Here is a 22554-nt window from a genome sequence, read left to right as displayed (position 1 = left end):
CGGAACCTACCTAGTCTTTATTCTTAAGTTCCATTGCTTAGCACTTAAAGGCTTTTACATATTCACAACAGCACAGTCTTCACAACATAAAAGTCCTCAAAAAGAACAAACACACACCCATGAGCCTTCATGGATACTTCTCTGTAAGGACTGGTTAACTAAGTCCTAAGGAGATCAAGGCTTTTCAAAGCCAAGGAGGTGCTAGGCACCTAAGACATAGGAGGGTCAAAAGAAAGTTGATGGGAGAGAGGTTAGAAAAGCCAAAGGGAAAGCCAAGGGCTGGCACCTGGGATGTTATCAAAGATAAACTGAAATAATTAGCTGACCATTGGCCTCAGTTTCTATCAAGTTCAAAATCTGGCAAGAGTGGAGTATCCCTTATCATTGCATAAGTTTGTTTGCCTGTGAAGCTTGAGAGAAAATAAATTTGCCAAGTTAGTCCTTTGGAAGAGGTCCCCTTCATCCTAAGGTTCTTCCTAGAATTCAGACAGTGGTAGCAGGTAAATGATAGCATCAAAATAGACTCTGGAAGGATAACTCAGTCAGTCACAAAGACACACACCTCCGCTTATTTACATATCTTTGTGATGACAGCAAATTATTTTTAAAATGTGATGATAATATTGGAAATGATCTTGGAAGCCAGATTCTGTTTGCTTAAGATTACAGACAACTTCAGAAGAGTGAATCACTTGTGCCCTCTCTGTAAAACAAGGTTAACATTTACTGTAAAAAAATTATGTGAGAATAAAATGAGGTGACTGTATAAAGTGCTTGGTACATAGTAGGCATTCTTTCCACCCCTGAAAGTAAGTCCCTGACAGCTTAGGCCCTTGCGGTAGAGACTACTACCCCATCGACATAAGAAGTTCCTCTGCTGAAGTCAATGGTACAGGACCAGGTCCTCTGCAGAGCTAGATCTTACTTGGGCTTTCTTAGACGCTACTTGACATGTATAAAACCTTATTGCTGCCGACATGTTTCTCAGTGTTCATAGCTATCCACCACTCCTGAATTCGGGTTAAGTGAGTTAATAGGTTATTCTGAATAATAGTTCTTTGACAGAAAAGCCATCCAACCACATGCAGAGCACTAGCTCTGAGGCAATATAGGGCTGACCTCAGGCAGTTTTGAAATATATGTGTTTCCACCTTATTAAAGCTGCTTTATGACAATATGCATTTGATTTCTCAGCAGTGATTTTCTCTTTAATCTTCTTTCTACACAAACTTCTGCTCCATCTGGCTTTTCTCATATGCCTAGAGACCCTTGTGTGTCAAACATAAGGGAAATCAACACTGCCAGGAAAGTACAAAAGCAAAAAAAAAAAAAAGAAATCCCACATAACTCACTCTGCCAACATATAACCTGCAATTGCCTTTTTTCCATACCACCTGACTTCTTTACAGGCTTATTTCCAAACTTTTTTTTTTTTCAGTGTTACAGCTCCATTTTATTTAGAAGATAGCAGGAGAAGCCAAGACTCCGAGAGAGAGAGAGAGAGCGCGTGCGTGCACACGCGGGATAATTTCCAAACTTCTAAGAGCAGGAAATATTTTTAAAACTATTTAGGGCCTCCCTAGTGGTCTAGTGGTTAAGAGTCCACCTGCCAATGCAGGCTGCATGGGTTTGCCCCCTGGTGGGGAAGACCCCACGTGCTGCAGAGAAAACAAGCCCAGGTGCCACAACTACTGAGCCCACACGCAGCAACTACTGACGTCCTCACGCCTAGAGCCTCTGCTCCACAAGAGAAGACGCCACAAGGAGAAGGCCATGCACAGCAGCAAAGAGGAGCTGCCACTCCCACAAATGCAGGAGCAAAGGCCCAGCACAGCCAAGTACAGATCAATAAAGAAAAAATAAACTATTTGTACACTATTTCCCCTTTCTTTTGAGCTATTAAATTGGACAAGACAATTAAGATTAAAACTTTTAAACCAGGTGTGGTGGTTTTCCAAAATAACTTCCGCTCTCCTGATACTAAACTCTGCGGTATTTTTTTTCCCCACAGAGATTAAGCAATGACCATATTTTATATGATCAAAGGGAAGGAAAGAGCATTAAACAGGCACAGTTGTAGGCACTCAAGTTATTTAAGCCATCTGGGAGTCAGATGGACAACATGCATATTCTACTTAATGGGGGTCCACTGGAGTACAGAATGAAGCAGGGAAAAGGCTAACAGAGTTTTGCCAAGAGAACACACTGGCCATAGCAAATACCCCATTCCAACAACAAAAGAGACAACTCTACACATGGACATCACGAGATGGTCAATACCAAAATAAGACTGATTATATTTTTTGCAGCCAAAGATGGAGAAGCTCTATACGGTCAGCAAAAACAGCATCAGGAGCTGACTGTGGTTCAGATCATGACCGTCTTATTGCAAAATTGAGACTTCAATTGAAGAAAGTAGGGAAAACCACTAGACCATTCAGGTATGGCCTAAATCAAATCCCTTATGATTATACAGTGGAAGTGACAAATAGATTCAAGGGATTAGATTTGATAGACAGAGTGCCTGAAGAACTAAGGATGGGGGTTCATGACATTGTACAGGAGGCAGTGGTCAAGACCATCCTCAAGAAAAAAAAATGCAAAAAGGCAAAATGGCTGTCTGAGGAGGCCTTACAAATAGCTGAGAAAAAGAGAGAAGCAAAAGGCAAAGGGGAAAAGGAAAGATAATCCATCTGAATGCAGAGTTGCAAAGAACAGCAAGGAGAGATAGGAAAGCCTTCCTCAGTGATCAATGCAAAAAATAGAGGAAAACAATAGAATGGGAAAGACTAGGGATCTCCAAGAAAATTACAGATAGCAAGTGAACATTTCATGCAAAGATGGGCACAATAAAGGACAGAAATGGTATGGACTTAATAGAAGCAGAAGATGTTAAGAACAGGTGGCAAGAATACACAGAACTATACAAAAAAAGATCTTAATGACCCAGATAACTTGATGGCTTAAAACTCAACATTCAAGAAACAAAGATCATGGCATCTGGTCCCATTACTTCATGGCAAATAGCTGGGGAAACAATGGAAACAGTGACAGACTTCATTTTCTTGGGCTCCAAATTCACTGCACATAGTAACTGTGGCCATGAAATTAAAAGAAGCTTGCTCCTTGGAAGAAAAGCTATGACCAACCTATATAGCATATTAAAAAGCAGAGATATTTCTTTGCTGACAAAGGTCTTTCTAGTCAAAGCTATGGTTTTTCCAGTAGTCATGTATGGATGTGAGAGCTGAGCACCAAAAAAATTGATGCTTTTGAACTGTGGTGTTGGAGAAGACTCTTGAGAGTCCCTTGGACTGCAAGGAGATCCAACCAGTCCATTTCCTAAAGGAAATCAGTCCTGAATATTCATTGGAAGGACTGATGCTGAAGCTGAAACTCCAATATTTTGGCCACCTGATGCGAAGAACTGACTCATTGGAAAAGACTCTGATGCTGGGAAGGATTGAAGGCAGGAAGAGAAAGGGACGAGAGAGGATGAGATGGTTGGATGGCATCACCGACTTGATGGACATGAGTTTGAGCAAGCTCTGGGGGTTGGTGATGGACAGGGAAGCCTGGTGTGCTGCAGTCCATGGGGTCACTAACAGTTGGACATAACTGACTGAGCGACTTAACTGAACTGAACCACGATGGTGTGATCACTCACCTAGAGCCAGACATCCTAGAATGTGAAGTCAAGTGGGCCTTAGGAAGCATTACTGTGAACAAAGCTAGTGGAGGTGATGGAATTCCAGCTGAGTTACTCCAAATCCTCAAAGATGATGCTGTTGATGTGCTGCACTCAATATGACAGCAAATTTGGAAAACTCAGCAGTGGCTACAGGACTAGAAAAGGTCAGTTTTCATTCCAATCCCTAAGAAAGGCAATGCCAAAGAATGTTCAAACTACTGCACAATTGCACTCATTTCACATGCTAGTAAAGTAATGCTGAAAATTCTCCAAGAGAGGCTTTGACAGTATGTGAACCATGAACTTCCAGATGGTCAAGCTGGATTTAGAAAACGCAGAGGAAACAGAGATCAAATTGCCAACATCCATTGGATCACAGAAAAAACAAGAGTTACAGAAAAATATCCACTTCTGCTTTGTTGACTACACTAAAGCCTTTGACAGTGTGGATCACAACAAACTGTGGAAAATTCTTCAACAGATGGGAATACCAGATTACCTTACTTGCCTCCTGAGAAATCTTTATGCAGGTCAAGAAGCAACATTAGAACCAAATATGGAACAATGGACTGGTTCCAAATTGGGAAAGGAATACATCAAGGCTGTATATTGTCACCCTACTTATTTAACTTATATGTAGAGTACATCATGTGAAATGCCAGGCTGGATGAAGCACAACCTGGAATCAAGATTGTGGGGAGAAATATCAATAACCTCAGATATGCAGATGACACCACCCTTATGGCCAAAAGCAAAGAGGAACTAAAGAGCCTCTTGATGAAAGTGAGAGAGTGAAAAAGCTGGCTTAAAACTCAACATTCAAAAAATGAAGATCATGGCATCTGGTCTCATCAATTCATGGCAAATAGATGGGGAGACAATGGAAACAGTGATAGACTATTTTCTTGGGCTCCAAAACCACTGCAGATGGTGACTACAGCCATGAAATCAAAAGATGCTTGCTCCTTCAAAGAAAAGTTATGACCAACCTAGAAGGCATATTAAAAAGCAGAGACATTACTTTGTCAATAAAGGTCCATCTAGTCAAGGCTACGGTTTTTCCAATAGTCATGTATGGATGTGAGAGCTGGACTATAAAGAAAGCTGAGCACCGAAGGATTGATGCTTTTGAACTGTGGTGTTGGAGAAGACTCTTGAGAGTCCCTTGGACTGCAAGGATATCCAACCAGTCCATCCTAAAGGAAATCAGTCCTGAATTTTCATTGGAAGGACTGATTCTGAAACTCCAATACTCTGGCCACCTGACATGAAGAACCGACCCATTAGAAAAGACCCTGATGCTGGGGAAGACTGAAGGCAGGAAGAGAACAGGATGACAGAGCACGAGATGGTTGGATGGCATCGACTCAATGGACATGAGTTTGAGCAAGCTCCAGGAGTTGGTGATAAGACAGGGAAACCTGGCCCATGGGGTGGCAGAGTTGGACATGACTGAGGGACTGAACAACAGAGAGGAATAAAGTATAGCCTTTTTCGCCTGCACACACAATTCCATTCAAGTATTTATAGAGACTGGCTTCTATTAAGTCACTTTCAAAGTAAAGGTCTACTCGTGTACCTAGAACTGATGACCCACGTTCCTACAGTGAGGATCTTTGAAAAGGGCTTCTACCCTAAGAAGGTTTGTAAGCACTGGTGAAGAGGGTTGGGGGGAGGGGCAGCAGGGCTGCTCGCTGAAAACCAGAGTTGCTGCTTTGCTTGTGCTGCATTAGTCAGTTTACATCAGTGTTTTGCTTTAGGTCACTTTGGACTTGGAAAACTTGGGTAGCCTTAGAATAATGGAATGCTTCCATTAGAAATCTAGCTCAAGGCCCTGATTTCACACATTCACATTAAAAATTACAAGGTCAGGGACTTCCTTGGTGGTCCAGTGGTTAAGGCTCCACAGTTCCAGTGCAGGGGGTGTGGGGTCGATCCTTGGATCAGGGAACTAAGATCCCACATGCCAAATGATGTGGCCAAAAATAGAAATAAAATATCACTTATTGCTTAAAAAAAAAAAAAAACCTAAAAGGTACAACTCAAGTTTTTACAACACATGATCAGCCAAAAGTATTTCACTCCTCAAGGTCTGAAAGTAGAATATATAAAGCATTGTCTCAGACTTTCACCTTAAAAATAACAACAAAAACTATCACATGAAATGAATAAGACTGGGTTAGGAAGTTCTGTAGATCTTTTTGGTGCTGAACTATGACATAAGCCTTATAGGTTGTAAAACAGTTGGAACTAATGTACAGAACACCACAGTTCAAAAGCATCAATTCTTCGGCGCTCAGCCTTCTTCACAGTCCAACTCTCACATCCATACATGACCACAGGAAAAACCATAGCCTTGACTAGACGGACCTTTGTTGGCAGTGATGTCTCTGCTTTTGAATATGCTTGAGAGTCCCTTGGACTGCAAGGAGATCCAACCAGTCCATTCTGAAGATCAGTCCTGGGATTTCTTTGGAAGGAACGATGCTAAAGCTGAAACTCCAGTACTTTGGCCACCTCATGCGAAGAGTTGACTCATTGGAAAAGACTCTGATGCTGGGAGGGATTGGGGGCAGGAGGAGAAGGGGACAACAGAGGATGAGATGGCTGGATGGCATCACTGACTCGATGGACGTGAGTCTGAGTGAACTCCGGGAATTAGTGATGGACAGGGAGGCCTGGCGTGCTGCGATTCATGGGGTCTCAAAGAGTCGGACACGACTGAGCGACTGAACTGAACTGAATGTACAGAACTATTTTTTTTATACTTTATTTGCTGCTGAATTCTGTGAAGTTTCAATTATCGAAAATAAACACACAAATATGAGATGTAATGATTCAGATTGCAAGGTAATATGTAATGTAGTGTTTGTAAAATACTCATATCAACTGGTGGTGTTTTGATTTACATAATTTGTTAAAATGACTTCATTTTAACCACCACTGATATAGATTAATAATCTAGTTTCAGATTTAAAGACTGATGGGAAAACGGCACATGCATACTTTTGCAGGTTTTAGGAGTTTGCTGTTTTAAAAAGAGTAACTTAACTTTCGGGGTTTTTAGGAAATGGGTTTTCTCATAGTCCATTGCTGGCAATTGGCAGTTCTAGTAACACCACACAGAGCATTAACTGCACACCTTAGTAACAGTGAGATGAGTAACTCTGGATAAGGTTTTAGAGAAATTAAAAAAAGATATACTTATCCAGGCACATAAGAAATTGAGTGAAAATACACAAAATACATCATTATGCTCTGGAACTGTAAGACATTTTCCTCATGCTATTGTGCAGATAGCAATAGTAAAAACAGCAGCCCAAAGGTAAGGATTCTAATTACCATTATTTAGTATATAGTCCATGAGGTCGCTAAGAGTCGGACAGGACTGAGCGACTTCAGTTTGACTTTTCACTTTCATGCATTGGAGAAGGCAATGGCAACCCACTGCAGTGTTCTTGCCTGGAGAATCCCAGGGACGGGGAGCCTGGTGGGCTGCTGTCTATGGGGTCGCACAGAGTCGACACGACTGAAGCGACCTAGCAGCAGCAGCAGGCACATCCCCATTCAACACTGAAACTGAGTTTGAAATATATCACTTAGGTTTTGTGAGTATAATCCAGTGCAGTTTCTTTTAAAGAGAATTGAGAAGTATAATATGTAATCAGCTAAGTCGGTGATACTGTGTTGTAAGTAGACTGTTGAGAATAGTCCAGACATTTATTACAGAAATAAACAGCCACATATTCCTAAGAGCCAGGTACTTTTCACAGTAACCATTTTTAATAACTCATTATCTTGTATCTGATGACCACCCCCCCTCCCCCACCCTTTTTGGCAACAATTTAGAGGATGATCCTCAACTGTAGTGATCTGGTGAAATTCAGATTCAAAGGTACGAGTATTCATTTTAACAGCTATCACAGTGAGCAATGTACTGATTTTCTATTGCTGCCCTAACAAACTACCACAAACTTGGCGGCTGAAAAATATAAATTTATTATCTTACAGTTCTGTAAGTCAGAAGTCCATCATGGGTCTCACCAGGCTACGATCAAAGTATTAGCCGGGCCGCATCCCTTTCGGGAACTCGGCAGGAGAGCGTGTCCTGCCTTCTCCAGTTCCTGGAGGCTGCCCTTATAGGGGCCCCTTCTTCCATCTTCACAGCCGCCAACACTGAATGTCTCTGACCTCCCGCTGGCACGTCCCTCTGACAGGCTCTCTACTTTTAAGAACTCTTATGAGTAAACTGGATTCACCCAGATAATCTAGGATACTCCCCCCATCTCAAGGTCCAAAACCTTAAGTCACATCTGCAACGTATTCACAAATTTCAGGGGTTGGGACACAGACATCTTAGGGGGCCATTATTCTGCTACCACAAACAGAAATAAGATAAGCATTTTTTTCATTACCTCTCTTCTCTCCAGAATAAATATAACTTAAGTATTTTTGTCATAGAGATTATATATAAGGAAAGTATGTGGTAAATCATGAAGCCCAAATGAACCTGTGTACTGATTCAAACTCATGCAAGATCATGACATACAAATTATTTCAACAGTCCGGTGATACTGTATGTAATCCAACACCTTTTTTTCAGTGGACACTCCAGTTTCAATGATCCCTCTCCTGGCAATATTTCCCTTCACTAAAATAAATAGGTATTTCAATTCTAAGCTTAAAATACAAGAAAAAATTTTTAACTATTTCATAACACTGTTAAGAGATTCTAAATTTCTTCACAACACTGTGAAATTTAAAAATAGCATTTATAAAAAAAAAAACTAAGAGTTGTATAAGGGTATTTGTTCAGGTAATCAGAATTTTAAATAAATACTGTTATTCAAAAAGTTCCTAATCCTCCAAAGAGAGGAAAAACCCATTATTATATAGTATGTGGACAGCTAGACACTGTAAGTGGTCTTTAGGTCCAACAGACCTAAGTGATTACATTTTCTAAACCAGAAGTTCTGTGTATAGCATAAATAAAGGTATTTTCTGATTTTTTACTTTCGTTGCTGTTGTCCAGTCACTCAGTTGTGTCCGACTCTTTGCGACCCCATGGACTGCAGCACACCAGGCCTCCCTGTCCTTCACCATCTCCCAGTTAGCTCAAACTCATGTCCACCGAGTCAGTGATGCCATCCAACTGTCTCATCTGTCATCCCCTTCTCCTCCTGCCTTCAATCTTTCCCAGCATCAGGGTCTTTTCTAATGAAACAGCTCTTTACACCAGGTGGCTAAGATACTGGAGCTTCAGCTTCAGCATCAGTCCTTCCAACAAATATTTAGGACTGATTTCCTTTAGGATAGACTGGTTGGAGTCTTCAACACAACAGTTTGGAAGCATCAATTCTTTGGTGCTCAGCCTTCCTTATGGACTTTCTAGTTTATCTGTATAAAAAGTACCAGGTGGCTTGGTAGTAAAGAACCCACTTGCCAATGCAGGGGACACAGGAGACACGGGTTTGATCCCTGGGTCGGGAAGATCCAGTCGAGAAGAGAATGGCTATCCACTTAGTATTCTTGCCTGGAAAACTCCATAGACAGAGGAGCCTGGCAGGCTACAGTCCGTGGGGTCACCAAGAGTTGGACACGACTGAGCAGACTGAGCACACATGCAAAATAAACACATATCACTTAAACATGAAATGACCACTCTACCTGTATCTGATACATTATCTTTCTAAAGTAAAAAAAAAAACAAAAAACAAAGGCAAAACAAAAAACCTCTCCTGCAAATTGAAGGTCAGTTTATAATCAGCGGCTGAATGCTATGTCTTATAACAAACAGTTTGGGAGTCTGAGAAGTTTTCTATCCAATAAAACTAAAGTGGGAAAAAGGAAGACCTGTCCAGAGACAAGGGTCAACTTTGTCAAAACAAAGTTTCCACATTTTTTAATGCACAAAAATTAAAATGAATCTGCAAGACACACTGATTCATAAATAAAATATGCTTCATTTTTGTGTTCCTATAAAATTTCCCTGAAGCAGGTAACTAATTTTCTGTGGAGAAATCAAATATGTGTTATCTTTTCATATTTGTATATGACTTAATACTAAATATTTATTTACCTAACTTAAAGTTTCATACCAGTTTAAATAACCACATTAATTCCTGTAATATACAACATGAGTATTTTTGACCAATCCTGATTTGTGTAGAGTGTCAGGTTAAATGAAGCTTGTCAACTCATTTTGTAAAGTGAAAAAGGAGCAGAGTAATTTAAAACTAAGGTTGTTTTTTTAATCAACTAAGGTTGTGTGTTTTTAACACAAGGGGCACTTTAAGAACTATGACAAGTGATTCCAAACAGACTGTGCTCCAAAAGTTTACTCATAAGCTAAAGTGACTTTCCAACCAGAAATGACTATTAGATGCCAAGCTAGCCTATGTGCATCTAATCATTAATTAATTATTAATCAAGTTGACTAACAATTGTTAATAATAGCAAATGGTAGTAAGAATTCACAGAAAATGCATTCTACTTCTCAGAGATAAAAATAATGAAACACTTAATATGAAGGCTAAATATTGATATGTCAGGAAATAATTTTAATGTACTCTAATTAAACTTACATATAAACTCTGAAAATTCAGCCACTTCTTAGAATCAGGTAACACTGATTCAACTCATAGTTTCTCTGCTTTAAGTATGCTGTTTAGTATCACTCTTCTTTACCAACTTGGATTAAATAATTATGTTTAAAACACTTCACACAGGTCTGGCATAAAGTCAGTTCTATAAATTATATGGTTAGGAATGATTTGAGGCTCACAGTAACTGAGGAGCAATTTGAAGAGAAGGCAACAAATAGGATGAATATACAGCTATGCAAAGAGAGAGAGAGAATTACCTGAGATAGTATTAACTAGAGTACTTTCTTATTTTCTAAAAAATCTGAGCTTGAAGTTCCTGGAGGCCAGAACTAGGTAATGGAGTCAAAAGGTTACTCCCTGATTACAGGCTTGGAACAAAAGTCAGCCAAGTCCACAGTGTCGGTGAAAGTGACCTTGTGAAGCAGTACCAGCCCAGAAATCAAGTGGAGAACAAGAACTGACTCGTAAACAGTGTTGCGATGAACACTGGGGTACATGTGTCTCTTTCAATTCTGGTTTCCTCAGTGTGTATGCCCAGCAGTGGGATTGCTGAGTTGTATGGCAGTTCTATTTCAAGCTTTTTAAGGAATCTCCACACTGTTCTCCATAGTGGCTGTACTAGTTTGCATTCCCACCAACAGTGTAAGAGGGTTCCCTTTTCTCTGTACCCTCTCCAGCATTTATTGTTTGTAGATTTTTTAATAGCAGCCATTCTGACCGGCATGAGATGGTACCTCATTGTGGTTTTGATTTGCATTTCTCTGATAATGAGTAATGTTGAGCATCTTTTCATGTGTTAGCCATCCGCATGTATGTATGTCTGTATGTCACACTGTTTACAATAGCCAGGACATGGAAGCCACCTAGATGTCCATCAGCAGACAAATGGATAAGAAAGCTGTGATACATATACACAATGGAATATTACTCAGCTATTCAAAGAACGCATTTGAATCAGTTCTAATGAGGTGGATGAAACTGGAGCCTATTTTACAGAGTGAAGTAAGTCAGAGAAAAAAAAAAAAAAAAACCAATACAGTATATTAACGCATATATATGGAATTTAGAAAGATGGTAACAATGACCCTATATGCAAGACAGCACAAGAGACAAAGATTTAAAGAACAGACTTTTGGACTCTGTGGGAGAAGACAAGGGTGGAATGATTTGGGAGAATAGCATTGAATCATGTATATTATCATATGTGAAACAGATTGCCAGTCTAGGTTCGATGCATGAGACAAGGTGCTCAGGGCTGGTGCACTGGGATGACTCTGAGGGATGGGATGGGGAGGGAGATGGGAGGGGAGTTTGGGATGAGGGACACATGTACACCCATGGCTGACTCATGTCAACGTATGGCAAAAACCACTACAATACTGTAAAATAATTAGCCTCCAAATAAAAAAAAAAAAAAAAGAACTGACTCATAAACGTGTAAGCAGATGGATGAGTCCACTGTGGGGGTGAAGGCTAGCATGCCCTCGAGGAAGCAGGAGGGTGTGGGCATGGGGCTGTGTGGGCAGCCTCTTTAGCACAGCCTTGCCAGGTCTAAGGACCAGGCTGTTAAAAGCACAAATCGGTTTGACAGCTGTGAGGACAGGAAGACATGGGCAGAGAATGGCAAGTGCTTGGTCTTATGAAAGAAAGAAGTAAAGGGTAGGGTCATCATTTCATTAATCCAGTGGTTCACGAGGGTCAATGGCCCAAGATTAGAATTTCTTAGGCATGCCTTTAAAATGCAGAGTCCTAGCCCCCATCGTTAAAGATTCAGATTGAATAGGTCTCAATGATGATAATATTCAGCCAAATATAGGCATTCAAAAGATTAACCTGTGGAGTAAAATTTAATTACAGGATATTATCAATTTGTACTATCTCACAAAGTAACACTGTGAAGCTGATGGTTCAGAAAAGCTACATATATAAATTATACCACCCATTTTCACACAATAATTTATGTAAATAGATCAAACACTTTAAAACCAAAGATCCAAAGCAAATGACATACAGCTTCTTCAAACTAATATAAATGGCTTTTTGAAAAAACAAAATAGGAAACTATACTTTCAAATCTTCAAATTTGAAATTCTGAAATTATATCTAAATTGATACTATAAAGAAAACAAGACACCATTTTTGTTTTTATTTAAGAAAAGTTCATCTTTTTAGCATAAATGAAGGAATTGCATGATCAGTTAAATATTGTCAGCATTATTTTTGAAAAATGTTCACGCACTTTTTCAATGCAGCCTTACATTTGAGTGTTTTGAATTCTATAAACATATCCAGTAGTAGTCTGTGTTGTGCTTGGTGGCTCAGTCATGTCCGACTTTGCAGCCCCATGGAGGGCAGCCCACCAGGCTCCTCTGTCTATGGGGATTCTCCAGGCAAGAATACTGGAGTGGGCTGCCATGCCCTCCTCTAGGGGATCTTGCCAACCCAGGGATCAAACCCAGGTCTCCCACATTGCAGGCGGATTCTTTACTGTCTGAACAACCAAGGAAGCCCAATTAGCAGTCTAGGACTCACCTAACATTTACATTATACTTCTTCAACAGAACCCAAGATGAACCACTAATAAAACAGATTATAAGATTATTTGGATATTGGATGAATTGGTCTGCTGAACTCTAAAATTCACAGAAGGAATTTAAACTTTTAATTTGTTTTTTAACAAATAAAATTCTGCACTGTGCTAATCTCATTTTGCATATAATTTAGCAAATGGCTATTAAGGCTTTATTGTAAGGGATTAGAAAAAAAAAGCCCTATTGTGCACCATGCAAGATACAGAAAATAATGATTCGCAAATAACTAACGAACAACTAAGGGAATCATGGTTTTTCCTTTCATTATAGACTTCTCAAAATCAAAAAATGTTTTCAAACTAAAGTTATATTAAGAGTTTATGGAAAATCACATCCCTAGCTTAAGAACTTAAAGGTCTTTCCATTTTAAAAAGGAATGGATGATTATAACTATAGCTTTTTAAAATGTTGCTTTGGGGAAAAGTCTTGATTCTTTGTTTCATTCTTTCTAATAGCTTTTTCTTTGCCTGCTTACTATAAAATAAAGCACTGTTATTCTGAGGACAACTTCTGATTCAGTTCCAATGCTCTTGTATCTCCATGAGTTTTGGCATTATTTACCAGCACCTGTGGGAAATCACAGACAGGAACATCAGTATTCTCTTTATTAACAATACCTATATCTAGATTCTTAGAAATGAAGTAAGCCATAGGGCAGTTGGCAACATCAAACTACACAACAAGAACTGACTCTGTGCAACCTTTCAGTCATTTTGCTGAAATGAATTTCAAAGCTAACATCACATAAGCACCATTTATTCAAATACTCAATAGTAGAGATGTCAACATTCTGATTGTTACCACTGACAGTGGCGCATGAAGTTAAAGGTTTTGATTGGAGGCTTTTTTTACAACACTGTCACCTCTAAACCCATACCCCAAAGACCATTTTATGCACAGGGCTGTCCAAATGACACTGCTCTCCTTTAAAACCACAGCTTAAGATCAAGCCTTGAGGTTCTAAGTTCCATTAAGAACCTTTCCATAATTTTCACCAATTCCACAAACTAGAAGCTTTGATTTCTGTTGCTCATTCGATTACTAACACATTTTTTGGTTGTTCATTTTCAAACACTGAGAAGGTCTCTGAGCTGTTGCTCTATTAGCAAGCTAACAAGTTAGCCTGCCACAGTTTCACAAATATTGCCAGAAGATACGGGACATGTGGGTCAGAGGCAAATATCTTCATCATTCAGGGTGCAGCAAACAACATGAGTATCATTATATCTGCATCCATTCCCCTCACCCTCTAAGTCTCACAGGGTGATGTAGATGGGTGTACATGGCTTCCCCACACACAGTGAGTTGCATGACAAGAAGGGAACCTTGAGCCTAGGAGACTTGACTCTTTTATAATTGGCAGTAAACATGCCTACTCTGTGCTCTAGGGAGACATTTATCTCTTCTCCCAAGGCTGTGGGTGTTAAAAAAAAAAGCTTCTCATTAGTTTTCATTGTTTTTAAAACTGTTGGCTGAAGTTGTAAGAATTTAGACCCAATACATGTCTTACATACTCTTTTTAAAAAGAATCCACACACACCTTAAACAGCTGCCCCTTAAACAGCATGTGGATTGGGGATGAAGACCCTCTATATGCTCAAAAATTCACATACAACTTATAGTCAGCCACCTGTGTAGGCCCTTGGTATCCGTAAATTCAACTAATCAAGGATCATGGAGCACTGTAGTAATTACTACTGAAAAAAATTTGAGTGTAAGGGAACCACACCGTTTAAATATGCATTCAAGAGTCAACTGTATACGTTTACATATTTAGAAACCAGAGCCATCCCATGACACCCGGAGCAGAAACTGTCATGTGCATTTTATAGCAAGGACAACAAGAAGCAAACTGTTCCAAAGATAATATGAACATCCCATTAACTTCTGCTACTTCCAAACCTCTCTATTGCCTCCTCTGCACTGGTTATAAGAAATACTACAACCAGAACCCAGAACCTTCGTCTATCTTTTCTTATGCTACATGTTAAATCAGGGGTTCTCAACTAGCGGTGATGACACCTGAGGTATTATTTGGCAATGTCTAGGACATTTTCAGCTGCTGTAAGCTGGGTGGAGGACACTGCTACCGGCATCCAGTGGTCAGGGATGCTGGTTAGGCAGCCTAACCACTGGATGCAAAGCCCAGGACAAAGCAACACTCAGCCCTCATACAACAAAGGTCCACGGTGAAATACTTTTAATAAAATCAGGGTCTTACATCAATGAGCTCGTAGTCATTTTTGGCATGTAAGTGTCTCAGAAGGTACCAACGTGCTGTTGAAACAATAGATTTGGGATATCCAGGCTGATACACAACTCTCTCCAAAAGTCGTCGTGTCTCTCTAGGAAAAAGATACTCACTTTTAGTCCAAAGCATATAAACTAAGATGCGTCATCTACTAGTCTCACACACACATATTATCTTTCTCATTCTTCTGCAGATGATGTGCTGATTACTTCATAAATTTTTTATACATGTAACAAAAAGGGTAATAATAATGGCTAACATTTATGAAGTATTTATTATGTGCTATGCAGTAGTATGCCAAATGTTTTACACATATGGTCACACTTAACATTTACAACCTTGTAAGGTTGGTTGCTGCTATTACTCTCATTTTGCAGACAAATAAGGCCCTTTCCAAAAAAATTGGGAAAATGACTCGTTTTATGAGCACTTCTGACTGCTCTATTTCTAATCCTTCTTGAAAGCAGGCAGAAAATAAATGATACAAAGATAATATACACTGGAACAATTAGAAATATTTAACATCTACAATAGAGGCTAAGTGTAGAATATCAGACTTTTAGCATATGCTTTTATGTATTAAACCTGTATAGTATGTGAACTTATGTAGTAACAGGCTGATTTAGAGTTGTGTTCTAATTTCTTCTTCCAATTTTACTAATATTTATGACTCCAAAGACTTCTATATGAGTAGAAATAACACAAATTGTGTTAACTTCAGAACTGCTGAATAAGAAGATTTTGTAAGTAGCAACTGGTTAGAAGGAGGAGCTAAAGAACTTGTTTTTAAGATGTGTTTACATAGGAATCAATAGTAAAGCAGTATGTTTATTTGAGCTGAATTTGGCTGCTGCTCACAGAGATTACAGGGGGTTGGGGGTTAAGGCTCTCTAAGTCAGGAGATCCAACCAGTCCATCCTAAAGGAAATCAGTCCTGAATATTCATTTGTAGGACTGATGCTGAAGCTGAAATTCCAATACTCTGGCCACCTGTGTGAACAACTGACTCATTTGAAAAGACCCTGATTCTGGGAAAGATTGAAGGCAGAAGAAGGGGATGACAGAGGACAAGATGGTTGGGTGGCATCACCAATTCAATGGACGTGAGTCTGAGTGAACTCCAGGAGATGGCGATGGACAGGGAGGCCTGGCGTGCTACAGTCCATGGAGTCACAAAGAGTTGGACGTGACTAAGCGACTGAACTGAACTGAACTGAAGTGATGTGTACTGAGCTTCAGGAGAAAGAGTTCATTAGGAACTTCAAATTATAGCCTAAAACATTTCTTGGTAAAATCAGTCATATAAAAAAATGGCAAAATAAATATATAACAGAAATGAAGATGGGACTGCTAATCAGTCATAGGTCTTTAACTCTTCCTTCACTCCTATTTCGTGGTGTTGATGTGACCTTTGCCACATATTTGTGTGTTAAGCTCTATGTCTACAATACCTAATTCTGTTCCAGTAATATATGCTCCTAAACTACTGTTTTACTTATGCTTTGTATTATGTATGATATCCATTAGACTAGATATTATTCTCAGAATTTCAAAATATTCTTGCCTGTTTTTTCATCCATATAACACTTAAGTGATGTTCTTCAAATTTATTTCTGACCTCATCCCCCCCTTCCAAAGATAAGATTTTGGAAGCTAAAATTTCTACATTTAATTCTGTGAAGCTTCTGGATTTTCTAGGTATTAAAAACCACAGTGTTTATAATGTCTCTGCCTTTTCAATATTTATTACTTTTTTCATAGCTTATTGTGCTCTGCAAGAACTTATGTCAATCTAGCTGTGAACTTGAGCCTTTTGGATTTTGCCTGTTACTAGAATCCACATTTATACTGTTATCTCATCCTAAAACACTTAAGACCAAAAATACCAAGGCCTTCTTCACTTGAAAGGCTATCATGCAAATCTCTCATATTCTATATCTGTGTACCAAACTACTTTTTAAAAAAAATTGTTAAGACTTTATTTTCTTCCTTATTGGGTTACTAGAATCAGCCTTTCCAACGTAGAAATATATATATGAATAACATCAAAGTTTGTTAAATTCACTCTAAACTTTTGTTTCCCAGAAGGAATAAAAGTGAAGAAACATTTTAAGACAAAAATGAACAAAGACTCTTTATACCTTGCTCCCATTTTGCGTTTGAATTGTAACAAAGCTTGTAACAGGACAGCCAGTGGACAAAAGCAAAGTTTCAGGGCCTCAGCCGTAGCCTCTTGAACCAAGGATGGCCAGTGAGCATGGGAAACATTAGCCTGTAAAAGTAAACACAAATGGTAAATCATTGCGCTCATTTAACATGCTGGGAAGGGAATGCTCCAAATCCTTCAAGCTAGGCTTCAGCAGTACATCCAGAACTTCCAGATGTAAAAGCTTGGTTTAGAAAAGGCCAGCGATCAAACAGCCACCATCCGCTGGATCACAGAGAAAGCAAGGGAATTCCAGAAAAACATCAACTTCTGCTTCACTGACTACAGTTTTTGACTGGGTGGATCACAACAAACTATGGGAAATTCTTAAAGAGATGGGAATACTAGACCACCTTACCTGCCTCCTGAGAAACCTGTATGCAGGTCAAGAAGCATCAGTTACAACTGGACATGCAGCAATGGACTGGTTCAAAATTGGGAAAGGAGTACATCAAGGCTTGTATATTGTCACCCTGCTTATTAACTTATATGCAGAATACATTATGCGAAATCCCAGGCTGGATGAGTCACAAACTAGAATCAAAATTGACAGGAGAAATATCAATAACCTCAGATATGCAGATGACACGACCCTTATGGCAGAAAGCAAAGAGGAACTAAACAGCCTCTTTATGAAGGTGAAAGAGGAGAGTGAAAAAGCTGGCTTAAAACTCAACATTCAAAAAACTAAGATCATAGCATCCAGTCCCATCATCTCAAGGCAAACAGATGGGGTAAAAGTGGATACAGGGACAGATTTTATTTTCTCGGGCTCCAAAATCCCTGTGGATGGTGACTGCAGTTATGACATTCAAAGACACTTGCTCCTTGAAAAGAAAGCTATCACAAACCTAGACAGCATATTAAAAAGCAGAGACATTACTTTGCCAACAAAGGTCCGTATAGTCACAATTATAGTTTTCCCGGTAGTCATGTATGGATGTGAGGGCCAGACCATAAAGAAGGCTAAGTTCCAAAGAATGGATGCTTTCAAATTGTGGGGCTGGAGAAGACTCTTGAGAGACCCTTGGACAGCAAGGAGATCAAATCAGTCAATCCTAAAGGAAATCAACCCTGGATAGTCATTGGAAGGCCTGATGCTGAAGCTCCAATATTTTGGCCACCTGATGCGAAGAGCTGACTTACTGGAAAAGACCCTGATGCTGGGAAAGACTGAGGACAGGAGAAGAATGGGGCAACAGAGGATGATAAGGTTGGATGGCATCACCAACTCAATGGACATGAGTTTGAGCAAACTCCGGGAGGTAACGAAGGACAGGGATGCATGGCGTCTCAAAGAGTTACACGTGACTTAGAGACTAAACATTAAATCATTAGACATTTGACATGTTTACTTTAAAAATACAATCAGCTCTTACTTGTTGAGTGTCCAAGTTGCCATTTAATGCTATAGGGGGTGAAATTCTACAAAATTACTAAGAACTGATTCCTGACCTTAGGGAACTACAAAACAAGGCTGACAGGGATTAAGGAAAGATTCAAAAAGGAGATACCATTTTTAAAACACTAAAATACTTGCTAAAAGAAAAAACACTATTCTATGGGTGAATGAAATCTATCCATTACTAAGCTCCTGGTCTACCAAATACATACAACTTAATTCTTTACCTGGTAATGATAAAGTTCCACATTTCAAAAATTATCTAAGGAGAGAAGAAAGCCAAAAGTGAAATACGTTAACAAAATCCCAATATAGGAAAAAAGTGCAAAGCCAGTTAGAGATAAATAAGTCTGAAAGAGATGGGAATACCAGACCACCTGACCTGCCTCTTGAGAAACCTGTATGCAGGTCAGGAAGCAACGGTTAGAACTGGACATGGAACAACAGACTGGTTCTAAATAGGAAAAAGAGTACGTCAAGGCTATATATTGTCACCCTGCATATAACTTATATACAGAGTACATCATGAGAAATGCTGGGCTGGTGGAAGCATAAGCTGGAATCAAGATTGCCAGGAGAAATATCAATAACCTCAGATATGCAGATGATACCACCCTTATGGCAGAAAGTGAAGAAGAACTAAAGAGCCTCTTGATGAAAGTGAAAGAGGAGAGTGAAAAAGTTGGCTTAAAGCTCAACATTCAGAAAACTAAGATCATGGCATCTGGTCCCATCACTTTATGGCAAATAGATGGGGAAACAGTGGAAACAGTGGCTGACTTTATTTTTCTGGGCTCCAAAATCACTGCAGATGGTGATTTCAGCCATGAAATTAAAAGATGCTTACTCCTTGGAAGGAAAATTATGACCAATCTAGACAGCATATTAAAAAGCAGAGAATGGGGAACACGTGTACACCCGTGGTGGATTCATGTTATCTATGGCAAAACCAATACAATATTGTAAAGTAATTAACCTCCAATTAAAATAAATAAATTTATATTTAAAAATAAATAAATAAAAATAAAATAAAATAAAAAGCAGAGACATCACTTTGCCAACAAAGGTCCATCTAGTCAAGGCTATGGTTTTTCCAGTGGTCATGTATGGATGTGAGAGTTGGACTATAAAGAAAACTGAGCACCGAAGAATTGATGCTTTTGAAGTATGGTGTTGGAGAAGACTCTTGAGAGTCCCTTGGACTGCAAGGAGATCCAACCAGTCTATCCTAAAGGAGATCAGTCCTGGGTGTTCATCGGTAAGACTGATGTTGAAGCTGAAACTCCAATACTTTGGCCACCTGATGCGAAGAACTGACTCATTTGAAAAGACCTTGATGCTGGGAAAGATTGAGGGTGGGAGGAGAAGGGGACGACAGAGGATGAGATGGTTGGATGGCATCACCGACTCAATGGACATGGGTTTGGGTGGACTCTGGGAGTTGGTGATGGACAGGGAGGCCTGGCGTGCTGCGGTTCATGGGGTAGCAAAGAGTCGGACATGACTGAGTGATTGAACTGAACTGAACTGAAATCAAAGTCAACAATTTTGAAAATTTTATTCAGAATTTCATTATATGGGGAAAAATGTAAGATTACTCAGTTGCAAAGTTTAGTTTCTTATAGTATGTACTGAGTACAAAAATAACATAGATTAAGTATTTCCTAAGAAACAGTAACTAAAAATAAAATGGTGAACACTCTACTGAATTATACAAGAAGAAAAATATGCATTTAAAATCTTTTGTTAAAAACCTCAAATTGTAACCAAGATTTCCTAATAACAGGTGTCTAGAATACACATTTTAATAAAGTCAATATAATAAGTGAATATATTGTTGTAGTTCAGTTGCCCAATCGTATCTGACTTTTTGCAACCCCATGCTCTGTAGTTCCTTTCAAATAATAAAATTATTCTTTTCAAATGTTAGAGCAATGAACTCTGAGTTCAGTACAGCCAACAGTAATTTGTATAATCAAGGAAGAGGAAGTCATAGGGATAATGAATTTGAAAACAGAGACCAGAGGTTGTGAGACATCTTCCATAAAGATGGGAGCAATGAGAACTTGCTCCCACCTGGCAAAGAATGTAAGGCAAAGCCCATACTAATAAAATTATTCCTAGTACATTTTTAAAAAAGCCAATAGTACAAAACTCTCACTGGGTGCTTTTACAATGCACTGTCTAAATTCCAAGAATTCATATAAAGTATTTTGTAAAGTTAGTGCACGTACGGGTTGGCCAAAAAATTCGTTTGAGTTTTTTTATGTTATGAAAAAATCCAAATGAACTTTTGGGTCAACCCAATATTATTATATAATATTTTCTATATGTGCATACTGTGCATGCTTAGTTGCTCAGTTGTGTCCGACTCTTTTTGAGACCCTACAGATTGTAGCCCACCAGGCTCCTCTGTCCGTGGGTTTTCCCAGCAAGGATACTGGAGTGGGTTGCCATTTCCTTCTCCAGGGGATCTTCCTGACTCAGGGATCAAGCCTACATCTCCTGCACTGGCATGCAGATTCTTTACTGCTAAATAACTAGGGAAGCCCTTCTATATGTAACCAGTATATTAAACAATGTGATTGGAATAAACTTAAAAATATATATACATAAATTTATTTCCCTGCACCAGGTCTTAATTGCCGCATGCAGGATCTCCGACCTTGAGTTCTGGCATGTGAACTCTTAGTTGCAGTGTGTGGGATCTAGTTCTCTGACCAGAGATGCAACCCAGATCCCCTGCTGTGGGGGCATGAAACGTTTGCCACCGGACCACCAGGGAAGTCCCTAGGATGCAATTACTTATGTTTCCCCTTATGGTTTTAAACTTACTGTATGAGGGAGACTTTTCCTTATACAATAAGGATGTAAATTACAGTAGGTCCCATGACTCTGAAGAACTATACACAGAAAAGTGAAAGTGAGCGTGAAGTCACTCAATTGTGTCCAACTCTTTTTGACCCCATGGACTGGCTCCTCTGTCCGTGAGGTACATAGAAGAACTATACAAAAAAGGTCTTAATGACCCAGATAACCACGATGGTTTGATCATTCACCTAGAGCCAGACATTGTGGAGTGTGAAGTCAAGTGGGCCTTAGGAAGCATCACAAGGAACAAAGCTAGTGGAGTTGATGGAATTCCAGCTGAGCTATTCCAAATCCTCAAAGATGATGCTGTGAAAGTGCTACATGCAATATGTCAGCAAATTTGGAAAATCAGCAGTGGCTACAGGACTGGAAATGGTCAGTTTTCATTCCAATCCCAAAGATAGGCAATGCCAAAGAATGTTCAAATTACCACACAACTGTACTTGTTTCACACGCTAACAAAGTAATGTTGAAAATTCTCCAGAGAGGCTTCAACAGTATGTGAACCAAGAACTTCCAGATGTTCAAGCTGGATTTAGAAAAGGGAGAGGAACCAGAGATCAAATTGCCAACATCCACTGGGTCATATAAAAAGCAAGAGAATTACAGAAAAATATCTACTCTTGCTTCATTGACTACACTAAAGCCTTTGACTATGTGGATCACAACAAACTGTGGAAAATTCTTAAAGAGATGAGAATATCAGATCACCCTACCTGTCTCCTGAGAAATCTGTATGCAGGTTGAGAAGCAACCAGACATGGAACAATGGACTGGGGTTCCAATTTGGGAAAAAGTACATCAAGGCTGTATATTGTCACCCTGATTATTTAACTTATATGCAGAGCACATCATGAGAAATGCCAGACTGGATGAAGTGCAAGCTAGAATCAAGATTTCAGGGAGAAATATCAATAACTTCAGATATGCAGACACC

At 39.3% G+C, this 22554-nt stretch overlaps 1 protein-coding gene across 4 annotated transcripts in view; it reads right to left on the bottom strand.

Annotated features, from left to right (window-relative positions):
* Positions 1 to 12420: 12420 nt before the first annotated feature.
* TTC37 (tetratricopeptide repeat domain 37) overlaps positions 12421 to 22554 on the bottom strand; it is a 176324-nt gene continuing 166190 nt past the window's right edge. For all 4 annotated transcript variants that reach the window (XM_027545580.1, XM_027545582.1, XM_027545581.1 and 1 more), the window contains 3 exons: positions 17280 to 17410; positions 15109 to 15232; positions 12421 to 13454 (listed from right to left, as the gene is read on the bottom strand). In XM_027545580.1, the coding sequence (XP_027401381.1) occupies positions 13380 to 13454; positions 15109 to 15232; positions 17280 to 17410 (330 nt within the window). In that variant the 3' untranslated portion in view covers positions 12421 to 13379. The remainder of the gene's footprint in view (positions 13455 to 15108; positions 15233 to 17279; positions 17411 to 22554) is intronic.

The sequence above is a fragment of the Bos indicus x Bos taurus genome, chromosome 7 (genome assembly GCF_003369695.1).
Source record: "Bos indicus x Bos taurus breed Angus x Brahman F1 hybrid chromosome 7, Bos_hybrid_MaternalHap_v2.0, whole genome shotgun sequence".
In the NCBI taxonomy this organism is placed as follows: domain Eukaryota; kingdom Metazoa; phylum Chordata; class Mammalia; order Artiodactyla; family Bovidae; genus Bos; species Bos indicus x Bos taurus.
The sequence above is the reverse complement of the archived record's forward strand: the minus strand, read 5'-3'. Positions and strand labels throughout refer to the sequence as shown.